Source organism: Triturus cristatus, chromosome 4_1 (assembly GCF_964204655.1).
Source record: "Triturus cristatus chromosome 4_1, aTriCri1.1, whole genome shotgun sequence".
NCBI lineage: Eukaryota > Metazoa > Chordata > Amphibia > Caudata > Salamandridae > Triturus > Triturus cristatus.
Genome location: NC_140585.1, coordinates 501,638,274 through 501,658,389, shown reverse-complemented (window position 1 = coordinate 501,658,389; position 20,116 = coordinate 501,638,274). Strand labels below are relative to the sequence as shown.

The window sequence follows — 20,116 nt, the reverse complement described above, 5'->3', positions numbered from 1 at the left end:
CCCAGAATTAGCAGCAAAGCACCACGAGTGATGCACAATCCTTACTCAGGCCAGCGCTGGCAGTATGGCACTGCTTGCGACCCACAACCCTCCCCCTTGCCTTTCCTGGTAGGAGGGCACTGCAAGTTGCAATACAACAATCACCCTGGCCATCTTCCCCTGTAATTAGAGAGCAAGTGAAATGTACCCCTCGCCCAGGCCCTTCCTAGACCGAAAAAACAGCGAAACATTTCTCGGCGCTATAGCCTGGCCAGCAGAGCAAGTAGCAAAATGCCCTCAAAGCCTGGATATAACCCAGTCTCTCACAGAGAACAATGGGTGATAAGATAACATGTGACTTGTGGCCAACTCAATTTCCCTGACAGACAGCCAAAAGTAGAAATATCACCACCCATAACAATCACTCGTACAAGCATATTTGGCTGCTACCCCCTTCCCCAATAAGAATCCATTCTGGAAAATCAGATGGGGGAACAAAAAAGCCAAAACTAATCTATGCAGAGCACCTACCAAGTCCGCAGCGGAGCCTCCTCCAAACAGGCCTGTGGCAGGTGGAGCAGGGAGTGCACGGAGCCCAGGGCAGGGGCACTGCTGTACACCAAACACTATCTTTTAAGCGGATGGGACATTTGCTTACGATCTCTGGAAATAAACAGTTATAAACATTAAGGGTGAGAAATTCTAACCCCAGACCAGCTATTAGAAATAAAGGGGGTGGGTGACATATGCACTACTGCGAGGAAATTATGTTCATATGGAGTTGGTGTTACCTTAAATAAAGAACAATGAATAATCCAGATAAACGGCATGTCCAGTGAGGGCGAGGAGAATTAATTACCACTCAAAGACGCATTCTAGGAGGGGTGTTATATGTCACCTTAAATGAGGGGGTAAAGGTTAGGAGTAAAAAGATAATTAGCTAATATTTCCAAAGAAGCGGAAGTTTAAGAGACAGTGACAATGTAAGAAAAACAAGCACGATAAGAAGTAGGAAAACAAGCGTGGCTACGCGGCTGCGAAAGTGAAAGCGACCGCGCTAATTTGAAACATGATCCCCAACTGATGGCACCCTGCGCGCCGCTGCTCGCTCCCGCAAGCTGGAGGCTGTGGGAGTAAACATTTATTGGTGGGACATGCACCCGCCTTTGGCCGCTTGCGAGCTTTCATTTTTGAAAGCCGCACGCAAAGGCCAATACAATGTGTGGAAAATCTAAAGCCACACGCACAAGTTTTCTAAAAGTCTGTACTGAATCCAAGAGGTCCTCTCCTAGGGCAGCGCATGCGCGCTGCGCTGGGCTCGACCTAAAAATGACGTTGTGGTGGTGATAGGGGCTTGTAAATATGCCCCTAGGTTTTTCAGAACATGTCAGTCAGAAAAAAGAGCTCCTCCGTATTTGCAAAGAATGTGAAATCAGTGAAATCTATCAATCAGACAAATTCTGCAAGCATTGCCAAAGTCAACACATCTCGTCTATGAGAGAGATTGGCTTTCTCAATGTGTTTTCATGGTGTTATACAGCAGTGTGGCTACTGTGTAGCATGGCTGAATTTAAGGAAACAAGCATTGGCATAGCCAATAGGTCTCGCTTTTGGGACCTTATAAGTGTTTAGCCAGAGCAGTGCCAATGTCTTTAAGCTATGTTGTAGAGCAGTGTGGGTGCTCTGCTGCATGCTGAAAAGTTATAATAAAAAAGTGTTATAAGTGAGACCTAAAAAATGAGGAACTGCATTTTTTTCAGTGCTCGCATACAGATCAAAATGTACTAAAAAATGCAGCAACTTGGGCTGCTGCACAGTGGAAGGACCTTCCCAAAGGTTGACTGGTCACCCTTCTGTGGTTTATTGTTGTATTTAAATGTTAAAGACTTACGAATAGTGTGAAATATTTGATATAACAGTATTAACATGGGTGAAATGACAACATAATGCACTAATGATGTTAAAAAATATGCTGCATAATTTACCTTTTCTTGCTGTATTATATTATTAACTTCGACACATTATTTGGTTGTCTCCTGTCAGATAATTTCAGCGGTCCTGGGTATAACTAAATGCCACTGCAGCTATAAGAATATGCTACTGCAGTGTTTTCTATATAATAATGGATTAACCACACTTGCCACATAGGGGGAACAACCTTTACAACGCAACTGTTACAACGCACTACACTTACAACGCATTTTTTACAACGCATAATCCATTACAACGCACTACACTTACAACGCATGACACTACAACGCATTTTTAAAAAAATACCTTTACAACGCATACCATTACAACGCCTACCATTACAACGCATAATATTACACTACACTATCCAACACTTACCCTACTGTTGCACCCCCTGGAGTTAGAATAGTAATTTTTACCCCTATACTATCCAACACTTACCCTACTGTTGCACCCCCTGGAGTTAGAATAGTAATTTTTACCCCTATACTATCCAACACTTACCCTACTGTTGCACCCCCTGGAGTTAGAATAGTAATTTTTACCCCTATACTATCCAACACTTACCCTACTGTTGCACCCCCTGGAGTTAGAATAGTAATTTTTACCCCTATACTATCCAACACTTATCCTACTGTTGCACCCCCTGGAGTTAGAATAGTAATTTTTACCCCTATACTATCCAACACTTACCCTACTGTTGCACCCCCTGGAGTTAGAATAGCAATTTTTACCCCTATACTATCCAACACTTACCCTACTGTTGCACCCCCTGGAGTTAGAATAGCAATTTTTACCTCTATACTATCCAACACTTACCCTACTGTTGCACCCCCTGGAGTTAGAATAGCAATTTTTACCCCTATACTATCCAACACTTACCCTACTGTTGCACCCCCTGGAGTTAGAATAGTAATTTTTACCCCTATACTATCCAACACTTACCCTACTGTTGCACCCCCTGGAGTTAGAATAGTAATTTTTACCCCTATACTATCCAACACTTACCCTACTGTTGCACCCCCTGGAGTTAGAATAGTAATTTTTACCCCTATACTATCCAACACTTACCCTACTGTTGCACCCCCTGGAGTTAGAAAAGTAATTTTTACCCCTATACTATCTAATACTTACCTTAAATGCAATTAAATATTATGCGTTGTAATGGTATGCGTTGTAATGGTAGTTTTTTAAAATGCGTTGTAGTGTCATGCGTTGTAAGTGTAGTGCGTTGTAATGGATTATGCGTTGTAAAAAATGCGTTGTAAGTGCATGCGTTGTAAAAGTGTGCGTTGTAACGTCATACATCCGCCACATAGCACCTGCCTTATCATTTGAAGCACTCAGCAAAGCACATTTAATTTCTAATCGAAAGGGATCAAAAGTAACCACCAAAAAAGTGTGACAGGCATGTGCTGAGCTTTGGCAGATGCTCCATCAATTTCTGTACTTGTGTGTTCAGTGCTACGTATTACGTGAAACTTTTGACCAGACAACATTAATGTGCATTGAAATGACAAAATAGTGCCACATCATGCACCATATGTTTGTTTTCTAGCCACACAGTTTGTCAAAACTGACGTATATTTGGTCCTCCACTGCCACATAATCTCAGTGACACTGGCAAAGAGAATGTGCTGTAGCACAAAGCCATCATGCTCAGAGATAGGCGGGAAGCCCATGGCGAACAGTAAAACAGTCAGGGTGCAGTCATGGACTTAAATGCGCGAGGCAGACTTTTTATGTGAGCAATAACAGAGGTTTCACCAAGGACGTTCTGCAAGACGAGCACCCACTACTGATATGCGTATAGAAAGCACTTCAAACTCTCAGGGTGGCCCCCCCCCCACCGAAGGCGCAGCATCCGTCAGTAAGAACGAACTGATTGGTAATCAGCTGCTGCTAGAGCACCTCCAAGTCTATATTGTATGTGTAATGTCATTTATATAGTGCTTACTACACCTGATGAGGGATCAGGATGAAAACGAACTCACCAGCACCATGTGCACAATGCATGTTAGGGCACGGGTTTATTTGATGGTTGTTCTAGTTTCAAACCCATGACCTGCCAGCACATAATATGCAAGTAGCAGAAGTTTGATTCGCTACGCCCACATAGCCACTGCATTATTATTTATTTGCAAAACACCTGCCACCGAAATAGTATCTCTGTCATGAGCAAACGAATGTCTCTTGTGCGCCATTTAAGTGCACCACAGGGATTTGAGAGGACACAGGGCAGCCTGGGACAGGCAGATGCCACAAGCGTATCACCTCAAACTGCTCCAAAATGTCTCGTCTCCAGAGACGCTATCGGGTGAAGCATTGGACCCCCCCCGTTACTGCCCTCCGCCCCTCAGGTTCTTCTCATCAATGCCTGGGAGAGATGACAGATCATTTCCCCTTGGAGGCCGCGTCACTGCACAGAACGCAGCCTTAATCTCCCGCTCAGAGATACATCTCAATGGCGATGAGCACATGCCCCACCACCGAATTAATGACCCCGGGATCTCGTGCGCTGCTTCATCACCACTTCCAAAATGCTAATAAGGTGGCAGGGAACAGAGGAGCTTGAAAAATTAGTGTGATATGGAGAAGTAGTGGGGCAGAGAGAACAGAAGGAAATGCGGGGAGATAGTGAAAGAGGCGCCTGCAGAGACGCTGTGGTATAATAATAAGCAGGAGTGGTAGAGAGCGCAAATCTTAGAAGTGGAGAGACGGACAATTAGTACATGCTGTGTGGAGGCGCAAAATTGCGTGATTTTTAATGAAATGTAATAAAAACATTGCAGAATTATCCACAGTGACACTTTTAAGATGAAATGCGGTTTGCTGCGTCTTCATGACTTTCTGCCATGCGAGCATGCCCTTTACATAACAAGCATGCGAGTGGTGCGCACGCGCGGGCCACAGCGAGCCATATGTTTTGAATTATCACGCACGCGTCTGGGCACGATAATTCAAAACAGATGGCGCCCGTGCGGGTAACCGCAAGCATTAGGCCATGGGCGGAGCAAAGGCGGGACATGCACCCGCCTTTGCCCAATTGTGTGCTGACTTTCTTAGAAAGACGTACGCAAAGCCCAATAGCCTGTGAACAAAAACAAAACACACGCACAAGCGTGTGGTCAGATTTTTTAAGCCCCTTACAAAAGTCTCGCCAGGGCAGCGCATGTGCGCTGCTCTGGCGAGACCTAAAAGCACTATGACGGGATCATCGCTGGCCGCGTAATAGCACTTTTTTTCTTATCTTTCAACGATGCTGCACACAAAAAGGCTAAATAAAACATTGCCAATAGCTCTGACATGGGCAAGAATTATTGGCTTTGCCAAGGCTTGTTTTTCCTGGCGGAAGGCGATGTTGCAAGCAACAATGCAAGAGGAGGGCAGGATGGGGCAAGCAATGATGCGACGACAATAACGGGGCCCCTACTATGCCATAATGAGCACTGTTTCTTGCCTTAACTGTACATCTGCATGCTGTAGGTGCACATGTATTGCACAAACACAGGGTAAAAGTGCACATTAATACAAAACTAACAAAAGGCAAAAATGTTGACTGCCTCTAATGCCAAAAGTTAGATTTGCCACATTAAACAGGGTCTCCAACCTTTTCTGCACTGAGAGCTACTTGTGTGCAATGAAACACGTTGAGAGCTACTAATATTATTATTGTTGTATAGTTTCAATTTGTTTTTTATATATTAATTCAACCAAGCAAAAACTTTCTAATTTAATAAGCTGGGCTGCAGACAGGTGAGCTACTCACTAAGCTGGGCTGCAGACAGGTGAGCTACTCACTGGTAGCTGGAAGGTTGGAGACCTTGCTTGCAACCAATGGGGCAGAGAAGTCACTGCAGTTGATACTGGCGGTGCAATATGATTTTTATAGCTTTAGTGATACCTGGCTACAAAAGGACCTTTGTGATTCATAGTCTACTGCACGCCATGAAGTTAAGCGAGAAAAGGTGTTCAGGAGTATCCCTTAGAGCAGCTTCTACCATCTTTCTAGAATCTCTACCTACACATTAGTTGTCCTGTTATCGAGTGAGTGTACACGCTGAAACAAAGCACAAAATGCTATTGTGAAGCAAATGGCGAGATGCTAAAGAATATACACAACACAGACTACATTGTAAAATGTTGACAAGTTAAAATAATTATTTCACTTAACAGCGGTTCTATACCACTCATACCTCGTCTGACATATATGCAGAAGGGTTAGCCGTTCCTCACAGCAATTTCTGCGTCCCTGTTTTTATGTACTATGCCTGGGTGAAGTCCTCACAAGACAGACTCCAGTAGCAATAGGGCATCTAGCATTGACCTCTTCATAGTGCTTTTATTTTCTTTTACTTTCAACCATGTTGAAAGTTAAAAAAATAAAAGTGCTCTGATGTGGCCATAGTGCTATTTTTTTGTGGGAGGGTGGCAGTGGTGGGGGAAGGCGAAAGGGGGAGCAATAACAAGAGTACAGCGGGGATGGACAAGCAAGGACAGGGGAGTTAGTCAATGATGGGGGCCAAGGGGAAGAAGTTGGGTGGAGGGACAAGATTGGGGGGCTGAAGCAGTGACAGGAAGGAGGTGGTGGGAGGGATAGGGCAAGCGCCCATGGAATGTGGTTAGGATAGGAGGGGCGTGGACAGATGGCATGCAAAATGATGCTTTCTTATGAAGTGCATCACTAGAAAAAGAATGTACCTCTGCAAACGAATGACAATGGAAGGACACTGGCAGCAAACAGGAAACTGTACTTGGTCCATGCTCCATGGAATTCGATATACACAGGAAGAAAACAGGAAGCTGGAAGAACTGACCAATGAGAAGCAAGGGAAATAAGAGTGACATTGAAGCCAACTAATGCTAAGTAAGGTAAGTAATGGGTGGGCTCTAATCCCGTTTCTGAGTTTTATTATTTTTTTTTTTTACAAGAGGCTTTTGGGTGACAGCCACGCTCAACAGTTCCTGGAGGGAAGTAGCTCAAATCTCTATAAGGCATCACTGGTGCTCTGCAAGCATGCTGAACTAGTTAAATGACTCCACTTGTAGGATGGGCTAGGGCTTTGGTCTATTAGGAAACAACAGCCCGGAACCAAAACGTTTTTAAAAGACACACTGTCTATGTAAAGAATATTCTAAAATAATACTCATGTATTACCCAGCTATCCATGAACTATCAAGGCAAGAAAGAGGATAAAAAAGAATACTCTCACAAGGAATTAAAAATAGGACCCTAGACACATGGTTGATAGAAAAATGGTTGATGCTTTTTAGTAGGAAGTCAAACAAAACCCAAATTGGTGCCTCTTTATGATAAACCACATAGGGCATTTAAGGGGTTGGAAAGTTCTCTCACAAAGAGCCACAACTTGAACAGGCATAGCTTCACACACCTCGGAAGAAGAGTTTGTGACTTACCACATAATTGATAATCAATGTTTCTTGTGATTGACAGAAGATTCCCGCAGGCCATGGGTTTACACGGAAGGGTTGGGGAGCAATGGAAGAGTGGTGGTGGGGTAAAAAAATGCTGCTGACCTACAGTAACTACAGAGAGTGCTGAAGGAGTAAAGAATACATATAAAAACTGGCAATTTTGCTCTCACTACATGCAAAAAAAGAGGATGGGAAAGGCTTCGATAATCCTAGATTGCTTCTGCAGAATGTTAATGAGCTTAGTATTACTAGAGAAAACTCTGTGCATGAAGTGATAGCAAAATGGCCCAACGCATGAGTGAGAGAGCACAACATGGGCTCCTGTGGGAGGAGAGAAGCACATAACGGAGACAGCTGAAAACACGTGCTCTCATGGAGTGTTTAAGCAAACATAAAAAAGGTTGTTCCCTGAATGTGTATATGTGACCAGAGGAAGGACATAAGTAAAGAAGATATGCTCCAGGTGAGGCACAAACACATGATGAACAAGGCAAACCATCTGTCTGATCGGCTTGATCTAAAAAGGGATTTGTATAGTATATTACAATGGTCTTTATAGTTTTATAAGGAGGCAAAAGAAGAGATTGTTCTAGTTGCTGTGCTCTATTGGAATTACAGTGGAATTAATTTTTGCCCCTCACTAGTGTAACCAAAGAAAATGTATACCTACCTTTGCGCATAGTGTCCCATAATTTCGCCTTTATTTTCTCTGTAGTGCTCGAGAGAACAGTTGTTGGTACTTCTTTTTGTCGATAGCCCCTTTACTCAGGATGCCACTGGTAGCCCTTTCTTTCTCCAACAGAGAGACCACAAGTTAGCCTTTCAAGTGCTCTACACATAAAGTGAAACAACAGCTCACTGAATAAGGATATAACATGTAGATATCACTACTAAGGCCCCAGTTAAAATGTGTAAGTGTTTCCTGTGAGTCTGCATCTTGAACTGGAGCAGATTTCAGACTTTTTGCCATCCACAAAGAATCCAACGAGCAGTACGGAAACCTATTACAGCCTTAGATTACAGGTTGTACTTCACATTATAAAAATGCCACCTGCTGCATTTTCACCAGGTGAAAAATTCTACATGTCTCAATGAAACATAAAGAAATATTTGAGCCCCCATGGTCCTAGTGTGAAAACCCATCGTATACTGTGAGCAAGAAAAGTCAACTATCATGAGGTAGCTCTACCGTACATTGATGGCCTTATAAAGAGTGTAGCAAAACACACAAGATGATGGATGGAATGTTGCACATTGGCAAAACATTCACCCCCAGTCACAGATCTGGGTTTAATCCATCGGTATTTTGCTCACCACGCCATCCCAGTTCAGACATGGCCATATGCAAATCAGTCTTGAACCTGTGCCTCATGGGAACAGTCCAGCCCGAACTACGAAGCCGTGTCTTCCCTGGACCGGAATCAAGCATCCTAGGACCGGTTTCGGGGTTTCACCGCTCTTCAGCCAGAATAGCTTGACTCCAGCGGCGTAGTGAGCACGGGACCCACGTCTGGGCATACCCTTCCCACATAGGGCGAACCGCTTGTGTGTTTTGCTCATAAAGAGTGTACTAGTGTTGGATGTTACAATGATCATGAAAGATAAAATGTCCTGGTATTTACCTTGCATTTTTGTACTTGTTAAATTCTGGCAGGTTTGACTGGCGGAAATTTTATCAGGTTTTTATAGTACCCAGTAATAACTGGGTGAGTTAAACATTCAACCACTTACAATTATTGCAAATAGGCATGTGCGCATAGTTTGAAAGTCACCTCCACCTAGATGGTTATTACTCACTGAAGGCTCTCTCATGCCCAGGAACAAGTCAATTCTGAGCATGTGTCAAGGACTAGAAGCTGAGAGGGTCTGTTAAATCCACTTCTTGATTGCCCGAGGAAATGGTGTTTCCTCCTTGTAAACACACAAAAGTTGATGACCCCTGGAAATTGCCCATGTTTAGCAGGTGATGGGTGATGGGTGGGAGCTATGAACAGATGTGTGATTGATTATAAACACATCTGGCATGGACTGATTATTATTGAGCAATTATCACAGTATCAGAAGGCTGCATTTACTAGATGGCTACTCCTGGACCCAGAAAGCACAGTATGCAACAGTACAAGAGGGGGACTCAGTAGGGTCTGTGGGTCAAGAACTGGGCACAAAGGGCATGTGAGATTGGACAAGCAATCTTTTTCACCTGTAACATTCTGTAATTCTATTAGCAATCCTTCATTCCTGCATGCATTTTCAGTTGCAATAATTATTGTGTGACTAAAGAATGGAAGAAAAGGTGGAAGGATGGGTGGATGTTTTGTTGTTCCTCCGGGGATTCTGACTTCAGGCCCACTTAGCGTTTAAAACCTCGGTGTACAAAGTCATATTTAAGTTGGAAAATGTAGTGGACTGTCAACACTCAAGCAACAGTAGGCCTGGCGGCATTTCAATTACACCGGAGTAATTTTGGTAATTCTGTGTTACTGTTTGACGTAGAATTACCGAAATAACACAATTGAGCCTACTTGCGTAGTTAAGAGTAATTTGGGGAAAAGAATCTTACCTCGAGAGCACATTCAGCGAATGCGAGTGGCTGCTCGCGCTAGCTATTTGTGTTCTGCTGCATTTAGCGTTATTTCTTAATTCAAAATGCATCTACGCATCCATTTTGCATCCACACGTTCATTTGCCTTAAGAAAATAGCGCTAGAAGAAGCTAGTTGGGGGGAAATTCTACCGACAACAGCACATTTAGGGGCATATTTAGAATAATGTGTTGAAGCGTGTCGTTAAGCCAAGAAGGCTAACGACACGCTTCGTCACTTTGGAAACGCAAGGCTGCACCATATTAACCAGAATATGGTGCAACCCTGCGTTTCCCCCTGCGCTGCCACTAACTTTAGCTGCCTTGCGCCAACGCTAGCACCCTTGCACCATAGTGCAAGGATGCCTGTGTTGAGAGGTAGGTTGTTTATGTGCATGAAGGTCCCCCATCCTGCACATAAACAATCTTTAAATGCAGTTTTGTAACTTCTATGTGTGCTGCTTAATGTGGCACACAGAGAAATTGCAAAACTGCATTTTTTTTAAATTATTGTTTATGTGCAGGAAGGAGGACCACCCTGCACATAAACAGTCATAGGCAATTTGCTGTTTCTATGTGTGTTGCATAAGGCAGCACACACTGAAACAGACAAAAACGAGGAGACATAAAGCATTTCTCCTCATTTCGCCTGTTTAAGAAAAGGTTTTCCCTGGTCTTAATTTTGGCACTGCATCCTATTTACGCTGCCCTTGTATATAGGGGACAGGGTAAAAATCAATGAGTGTTACGTCCACCACAATACCCATTGACCTCCCCTTTCACACTAAACACAGCGAGAAAGGGTGCCTTATTTACAAGGCAGCATTAAGCCATGTTAAGTGGCTTAACACTGCCTTGTAAATAAGGCAAGTCCCTATCGCCATCACAACGTCAGTGACGATAGGGGCTTGTAAATATGCCCCTTAGTGCTATGTCTTAGTGTAAAATGCCTTCTTCCTCCCATTCTGGATGCAAGGGGGGCATTTTGCGATAAGAAAATAGTGGCAAATGCTGGGTGCTCATGCTCGCTATTCATGTTCTGTGGCATTTAGTATTATTTCTTAGCGCAAAATGTATTCTCGCACTCATTTTGAATGCAAGGGGGCATTTTGTGTTAGGAAATAGCGGTAAATGCATAATTTCTCTGCTCGCGTAATTATGCACGCTACATTAAATTATGCGAGTTACGCTCACCATTAATCAATACATGACTTCTTAAAGAATAACCTTCTACTGGGTGATGAAAAACCTCATACTCGATGCTGATCCAGTCTTTCCCTTCTTTGGACTGCACACCTACAGGTAGAAATAACTGCACTCTACATTCCCATTCCTTCTTTGATCTCTTAGCTGTTATCATATATCTAGTGCACATAATTCAGTAGCTGTATTTCAGTATAGTAGCAGGATATGTAATTAATTTCATGTTATGCTGAACAACATGTATCCAGCCTGGGCTTTCATTCTACAAATCACTTTTATGAGATCCCAGATGATTAGTTGAGGTGGAGGCTTCTAACAAAGTAGTAATCCAGTGCCTCCTTTGGGAAAACACTATTGACTCTCCGCTGAGGAATAAGGAATTACCTGGTGGCATTGGTAATTCCACATCCACTTGCTGCAGGGATTCCTAATGTGTCCCTGGCTTTCTTCCCATAGATTTCACCTGGTTGAAGCAGATGGTATCTTTTGAAATTGTGATGGGCCTGAAAACAGGAATCCCAGTCCTGTCTGAGTTAAAGGGGTTTTCGTCATGAAGCCCATAGTATATGAAGGTTTTAAAAAATGTTACAACGCTGTGTTATTGCACATTTTGGTAGCCTCTATTTGTTCATATTCTCAGCAAAAAAATAGGATGCATGCAATAAATCTTTTTTAATGGGACACATGGGCTAACATAATGCATTGTAATGAGGCAAGTGGCAGGCGAAGAACATGGCGCTGAAGCTAAACTCAGATTCCTGAAGTATGAAACTGGCAGCTTAACCAACAATAAAGCTATTAATTTTACATGATTCAACCGAGTTGCCTATTCTTGAGTTTTTGTAAGGATTTGGTAGAATACTGCATGCAGCGTTCATAACACTTAACCTAAAAATGGTATCTGTTTAGGCACCCTTGCTCATGGGTGTTGATGAAATACCTTTAGATATAAATGGCTTGTATAAGGATGACAAGGTTCACAGTTCACTCAACTTATATTCTTAAAGTGGGGGAGTGTTTACTAATATATATGAGATAAAGTAACCCCTATTGTACATTATAAGTATATTGCAAGTCACCAATGGATTCCAGGACCATACTAAGGAATGAGGCTGAAGGCAACATTTCACTATAAGGCCGTGAACTCTGAGGAGATGTGCAATATCCTTTTAATGGACAGCAAGGGGCATGTTATTCTTCTAATACCAGTGGCGGCTCGCATAGGGCGTGCTGCAGGGCAGTGGGGCGGGGGAGAGGCAGGGGAGGGGCAGGGCGGAGGGGGTAGTAAACTCGGACATACGACGGAATGGAGGAAAGTAATTATTACGTTCCTCCATTTCGTTGTATGTCTGAGTTTACTACTCCCCCCCGCCTCTCCACAGCCCCGCCTTACCGCCCCACAGCACGCCCTATGCGAGCCGCCACTACATGGTCACTCCATCACTGTTTCTACAAACCACTTAAATATTTTTGTCTTACTAAATCGTGTTCTCAGCAGACATAAGAGATAGAAGTGGAATCTGTACATACTAAGAAGCAGTTAGTACTTTTTGCAAACAATATTAGAATTAGTTTAATGCTAATAAGATAAATAAATGATGTGACTCCGTTTGTGCAGAAATATGCAGAGATTCTACCTTTTGGGGAAAATAAAATAAACATGTTGACGTAAATATCTCTTTACTACTGATCAATTAAGCATTTTAGAAATTCATATCGGAAAAAGGAAACGCCAGATCCTGCTTCCCTTGTTTATACTGCAGTAACTATGCACTGTGACCTCCTTTTCACCTTGGCTGCTAGCAGTACGCTTCGTGATGTCGAACCTCGACTGTAATAGTACACTTAAAAAGCTATGCCATTTCTTTATTACAAGTGATTTGGGACGTCACAACTGGGCTGTAATAAGTAAATTGGAGATTGGCTTGTGCATGGAGTGTAGGCTCCCATGGTTTACCTTCCGATATATGTTTACACTGTATATTTTATTGTATTTGAGGTACACTTGTTGTGTCTTACAATTAATAACAGTAAAAAGCATATAACCAAGCGGTACGAATACATTAAAGTAAATATGCACTTCCTGCTACTGTGTATCATGTCCCATGCAAAGTATGTGTTTATGAAACTTAGCACATGCCTTGCAAAGTATGGAGGGAGACATTGTGCAATCTTGCTACAAGTGGCTTCTTGTGAGAGTTTGCGAGAGTGAGGAGGTCTATCATTTGTCGCCCAAAGAGACACGCATATAACAATTCGACACAATCTCTTTTCTGCTACAACACTAAAGAGAGAGCTTTGTGTGTTCCATTTGTTTCCTGGTGACTGCAGTTCAAATACAGCTGTGCAATACGTTAACCTGTTCATGATTTATCTAGGCATCTGCCGGCTAATATTACTCTTATATCAGCCTTACTTGTTTCAATGCATTTTTCCAAAGCTATCGTAAATGGCTACATATCTGAAGAAGAAGCGTGTGCAGTACCTTTTGAAAATTGTATCATAATGTGGAAGGAAAGTTAGCATCGCTTTACTGCACTAAACTTATAACTTAAACCAGATATCTCAAGCCATGAAACAGTGACGCACTTTGTCTGTGAGTTGCAGTGGACAACACAAATGTGAATTATCAGGCTTTTTAGTTCTAGCCATGCGCTGCCCAGGCTTGAGGCATGCTCTATTCGAGTATGGACTCCGCTCACTCTCCGCCCATATTTTTCATTAGCTTGTGTCATTGTCCTTTGTAAATGCTGGCTTCTGATTCGTTAATAGGCCTGTTGGTCCCTCCTCAGTACCGCCTTGTCTTCATTTGTAACCTCCCATGAGGACTGGGCCTTTTACTTCTGTTGTTACACTGTATGTTTATTTAGTCTGTAGGCACTATTTTCTTTAATGAGTTTCTCCTACTGCAGGCTCAACGTGCTTTCCTGCAACATTCAGCATGCCATGCATGCTTTCACTTTTCTAGCAGCCTGGGACAATAGCGACTGCTTCTTTGAAGTGAAATAGGTCTCTCATTTACAAGAGTTTCAGCTTTTGGCATTGTAAGTGACAATGCTTTTTATTTATGTGTTAATTATCAAAGCAGCTGCATAAAAGGCATTGTCATTTACAATGCCAATAGCTTAGACTCTCGAAAATGCGAGACCCATTGCATTGCAAATGCTTGTTTTACAGTGTTCTCAAATATGTAAATCAGTGCCATACAGTCGCTGATCTAAATACAGAGAAGTCCTCAATAGCAAAACTCTGCAAAAATTGTATGTGGTGAACATGTGCTCACGATTCTGTTGTCTTTTTAGGTTCCAGAACCTGCTGTGGTCCAGGAAGGCCTTTGTGAACAGCGTCACAATCTACAACCACAGCCACGTCTACATGCCAGCCTTCTCCATGAAGGGCGGCACCGAGCCCTCCCTGAGGGTCTACTACAGCCTGGCAGATGTCAGTGCCAACCAGTCAGTGTTGTTTGCCAACCCGGACTTCTTGAGCACCATCAGCAAGTTCTGGAAGGGCAAGGGGGTCCACGGGAAGCGTCTCTCCACAGGGCTCTTCCTTGTTAGTGCCGCCCTTGGCCTCTGTGAGGAAGTAACGATTTATGGCTTCTGGCCTTTCTCCATGGACTTGCTTGGGAAGTCTATCACTCATCATTATTATGACAATATGCTGCCCGACACCAGCTTCCATGCCATGCCAGAGGAGTTTCTGCAGCTCTGGTTCCTGCATAAAAGTGGGGTTTTACGAATGCAGTTGGAGCAATGTGAGGGCCCAAATGTGTAAAAATCCATCCAGCCACCAGGTGGTGCTGTGATGGAAATCGTTGCTTTCTTTTGGAGAGAAAAATAGAAACTGCTAAATAATTTACATGGATTTTGCACGGACTGGGAATAAACAATGTTCTTTCCGACAAGAAGGCAGCTGGAGAAGCCACGCTGGACTCTAGCTACGGTTTTCTCAGCCAAGAAAAAAAGCTCAGCATGATTTTGTGCGAAAGAAGAAAGAGCAAGACTCGATTTATTGAAAGAACAAATTTGCGCTTTGCAGAATTGCTTTCAGTTTTATTGGTACAGGATTAAAAGGGCATTATTGGGTGGGGCGCGGTGGAAATGCAAAGTGGAGCGAGGGGATAAGGCCGTGAAATGACTTTTGTTTACAGTGCCAACACTTCTGGGCATTTTGATCTGGCCTGGCAGCTGTACAGTTTTCTGATTTGGATTGCTGCTTTACACGGGCTATTTATTCTGTAGCTCGGCAACTACAGAACTGAATGTACTCCTAATTTCAAGATCAAAGAAATTATTCTGCTGGAAGTCCACCTCACGTATGCAATATTATTTTTTAGATAGCCGTTTCAGCACACAATGACCAAAATGTCTCATGTTAATGTATATGTTGGAAACGTCCAATTCATACTGTTCTTCTTTGGGTCACCATTATTCCTATTAACTGCCTTATTTATTCCATTTTGCGCTCTTCCCTTCTCACCGCTATTGGGCCATAACTAGTGGCTAAAATATTAAACGAATGCATTAAGCCGCTAGATTCCACACCCTTCTCTTCAAACTCCGTCCTCCTATCCTTCGATATTATTGGCCCCCGGGTAAAAAGTTATGGTGGTCTCAATATTTATACTACTGTAACTGCAGCAATGTTATTTCGAATATTAGTGCTGCCACCTTACCAGATAACTCTATGGTCTAAATCATCACTGCTAGCAGTGCCTGGAAATGTGAATTCTCGTGCCTCCCTTTTGATTCCTGGGTCTCAATGCTGGAGCAGAAGCTAAACACTGGATAATATGTGTATTCCAGGTTTATTTTAGTGTCCACAATACATGTTCATGTTTTGTTAACCTATAACCATAGACCCACGAAAATATGTAGCTTGACGGCAGACTGTGACCTATTGTGCCCCAATGCCGTCCCTAGTCAAGAGCACTTCTGCTTCAGACAGACCACGTAAGGTTATGCCGAAAGGATCATAGAGACGTGCACGCAATTCAGTACTTAACTATGGGTGAAGTGCTCAGCATTTTGTTATGTGTCTTCATAGATTCAAGATGATGTAGCGCAACTTTTTTTGTGGCAAGTGGTGGCCATAAGAGGCCCTTTGCAATGGAACAATGTGCATGACTCCTGCATTGCCGATTGCATTCCCTAGCCCCGGAAGCATGCATTTCTAGAATACAGCACAGCATGGGAGATGACGTGTCTGCTTTTCACGGGAAAGCGCAGGCATCAGACTTCAGAGAATGCATTGACATCCTTCCCTAAGTTGTGTGAAACTGCTGACCCTGCCGTGTCTGTGTGTATGTGAGTGCTGCTCTTCTTTTCCTGAAACCCCTGCCGCATTCTGAATGCTTCAGTCGCAGCGTGGACTGAATTCCTTTTGATTTCACGGTCAGTGAACAGATCTCATCGGATCCACATCTCTCGAGACGCAATAAGCTCTACTGTTAGTTCTTGAAAGCTAAGGTACTGGTTTTGAATGTTGTTTGTATTTTATTTACCAAAATGCCAATTTCTCATTTGAGTGAGAATTCTAACCAAAGCTGACTTCAACCCAGTAATGTGAGCAGCCCAGAACATCCCACCTTCACGTCATCTGGTCGACATCTAGCGCCAATATACAACCAAACGTATTTTTGGGGAATGCGAATGCCTCCTTGTTGGATTTCCCTCCTTGTTGGATTTCCTCTGCGGTTCTTACTTTATGATTTGTTGTTCTCTGAAAACAATTTTCTGTGGATTCATCCCAATGCAATACAACCCGAAGTTGTCACCTAACATGCAAGCATGTCTAGAATTCTCCATAATTATTTGTAATTCTGAGCAATACTGTGGAATTACATTGATCAGTGTGAAGATATTTCCCCATTGATTCAATGACGGTCATGATCACTGAGTAACCAGCGAAGAGCTCACCAAAAACCATGATGCGTTCCCCTAGACTGAACAGGAACTGGGAATGGATGCAAAATGAATCCTAATAGCTTGCCAGGTGCACCCAGATTTGCAGAGTTCGAGCTGCGCAGCACAGTACACAGATGTGCTGTGTTGTGTTGTGCACAGGGAAGCACAGTGCAGAGCAAGTCTGCAAAGATGACCTGTTGTGGGTGCCATTTCCTGAGCCGGCACACAAGTAGGCTGTTTTGCTTCGTTCAAAGCCTTGCATCATGGTGCAGAGGTGATTTTGTGCTGTACAGAATGCAATTTGTACTGAGAGCATAACATTCTGGTGCAAAATGTTATCCATAAAAAAATGGAGAAGGGCCCGACGCATTGGATGTGCGCTGTGCTGCAGTGCTTCAGCTTTTGCGGTAAATCACTACATTCCCCGTTGAATGTGCTTGCTTCCAGAAGGCCTTAGATTTTGATGCAATGTCCGGTCAGGCTACCTTATTTACAAACCCAGTGTGCTGCAAGAACGTCACTTTTTAATATTCTGGTGTTTTACTGGGTCTTGTGTGGTTTTTCATGGCCCTGTAGATATGGTGTGAGGCAGTGCAGTGCAAATCGCTGTGTTGCCTCACACTGCCTGGTAAAGCCAGGCCATGGGGTTGTGGTGGATGTTCCCAATCAGCGCCCATGGTTTTTGACACCTTCTCAGATTTACAACACAGCGTAAATTTGGGAATGGGTCAAAACCCTGTGCCTCCCCAGGGCAGGCATTACAATTGTTTTTGTGAAGGTAGGTGTCCCTTCCTGCACAAGCAACCTGATTTCAACGTAGGCACCCTTGTACCATTGTGCAATGGTGCCTGCATTGGTGCGTGGCAGCCATTTGTGCACCAGCGCTGTGAAAGAGGACAGGCATGTGCCATATCTCATAGATACAGTGTATTCCTTCCCTTTTGACTCAGGGCAGCGCTGCAAAAAGCCTTGCAGCGCTGCCCTGCGCCAATATGTTGTAAATGAGGCCCTAGGCCTTGCATCGAAATTTATGGGTGTTTGCCATGATTAGCCACAAGAAATGGCACGTTAATGTAAAAGAGCAAAAAGTAGATTTAGTGTTGTGAAAAAGCCTCCTTTCCAGCGGAAAGTACCTTTTGCGCTGGACAGCAAATCCCTGCTGGTGCTTTGCGTCACGCCAGTGTTTGCTTAAAGTAATGGTAAATCTGCTCCCTGGTATTTCAAAAGGTAAAATAAGGATAAGGCACCAGAATATCATGAACTAAATTTCATCTGACCAAAATATTGTGTCCTATATGTTGTTTACAAAATAATCAACCTTTTGGAGTTAATAACTTAAAATTACACTCGGAGGGACAATCAATTTGGTAAACAATATCTTGGACAGGACAGTTATGCCAGACGATATTTTTGTCAACGATGTTCTGACATATAACTAAAATAGGTTTCTTTGCATATGAAAAATGTGAAAAGGTTACTGTCTAGGAATGTTCCACTGTCAAAAATATTTTTTGCTGGTCTTTGGTAGGTAATCTTTTTTATTTAATTTTACTGTTCATGAAAGTTACATATCATTGGTTATTTGATTAGAAAATTAAAATATGATGCAATGGCATAATGCAGTTTTCTTTGTATTGAATTTTTTCAATTAGTCATTTAAATTTCCTCATTCTTGAAACAATCAGCTGTTTGTGTATCACTCATTTTAATAAGCAGGTGCAAGGCTTCAGAAAGTGAATTTTCAAATGTGAATGTGTAGACAGCTTCCTCTCAGATCTATGGCACTTCTACTTTTTATGCTCATTTTGATTCAGCCCATCGTAGTTCTGCCCTTCTGCTCCCAAATTATTTATGTTTCTTCCTAGCTTTCCACCGCTTTCCACCACTTCAACTGCTTGGGTTCCTGTTGTTTTCTTTCTCATACAATGTTGACCACTTTCTTCCTTGCCTACCAGCTTGGTGCTCCCTCTGCCTGTCTCTCTGTTTTTTTAACCACCCTAATTTATTGACTGCAAGGATCAGTTGCGGCTCCTCCACTAAGGTTCAGCAGCATTGCCCCACTGAGCAAAAATAAAAACATAAAATTACAATAACGTATCGTTATTGTCATTTTATTTTTCCTATTGCATGCAGCCTGAGTGCAGTGTGGGGGCGGGGCTGGCCAGAGCAGGGGAGGAGTGGGTTGCACTCCCAAAGTGCACATGAACTGTTTGGCTGGCCCTCTTGGGCCGACCAAACAGTTCATGCGCACTTTGCATGTTCCTACCAGGCTGCATTGCACAGCCTGGTAGGAACATGCACAGGCTTCCCGTTCGAATTTGAGCGCCGTGGATCGGCGTCAAGACCAATCACAACACTGCATTGCAGCATTGTGATTGGCTCAGGGGAGCCTGTGTGCTGGGTTCTTCCTGCTGCTGGCTGGACTGCACGAAAGAATAGGATGCAGGGGAGGCGGCAGCAGCTGGCCATTCTAAGGTACGTTTGTTTTTCTTAATGACCCCCCCGCCCCACCACCCCCGTTTGGTGGCAGCCGCTATTGACAATGATCACTGTTACCTTGTAACTTCCAAGCCCTCAGCCATGCTACTGCCTGTGTTCTTGCCTCACTCTCATGCTGATGCTTAGCACCACCCACACAAACATTCCACCCATCCAATATCCCCTACCCAATAGCCCTCTATCTGGAATTCCCTCTGGTGGCCAGCGGCGGCTGGGCAATGCCCCCTCCCGGTCACTAAGGTAAGGAACCTGGGTGTGATTCTGGATGACAAACTGGATATGTCTGCCCAGATTAATAGCTTAACGTCATCATGTTTTTTTCTCCTAAAAACTCTCCGGAAAATTCTCCCTTACATCCCTCAGGCGCTCCAGAAGACTGTGATGGCCGCTCTGTTTATGTCCAGACTGGACTACTGCAATGCCATGTTTCTGGGGATGGATAAGTTTCAGGTGGGAAAAATTCAGTCCCTACAGAATGCTGCAGTTCGAGTTATCCTGAACCTACCTAGGGGCTGCCCTACCTCTGAAGGGAGGAAATC

General features: G+C 43.4%; 1 protein-coding gene across 1 annotated transcript in view; it reads left to right on the top strand.

The window, feature by feature from the left end:
• The window catches only part of ST8SIA1 (ST8 alpha-N-acetyl-neuraminide alpha-2,8-sialyltransferase 1), a 551,780-nt gene extending 533,080 nt beyond the window's left edge, over positions 1 to 18,700 (top strand). Inside the window, exon 5 of the mRNA XM_085652735.1 lies at positions 14,472 to 18,700. Within this exon, the coding sequence (XP_085508861.1) occupies positions 14,472 to 14,946 (475 nt within the window). The 3' untranslated portion in view covers positions 14,947 to 18,700. The remainder of the gene's footprint in view (positions 1 to 14,471) is intronic.
• The last annotated feature ends 1,416 nt before the right edge of the window (positions 18,701 to 20,116 follow it).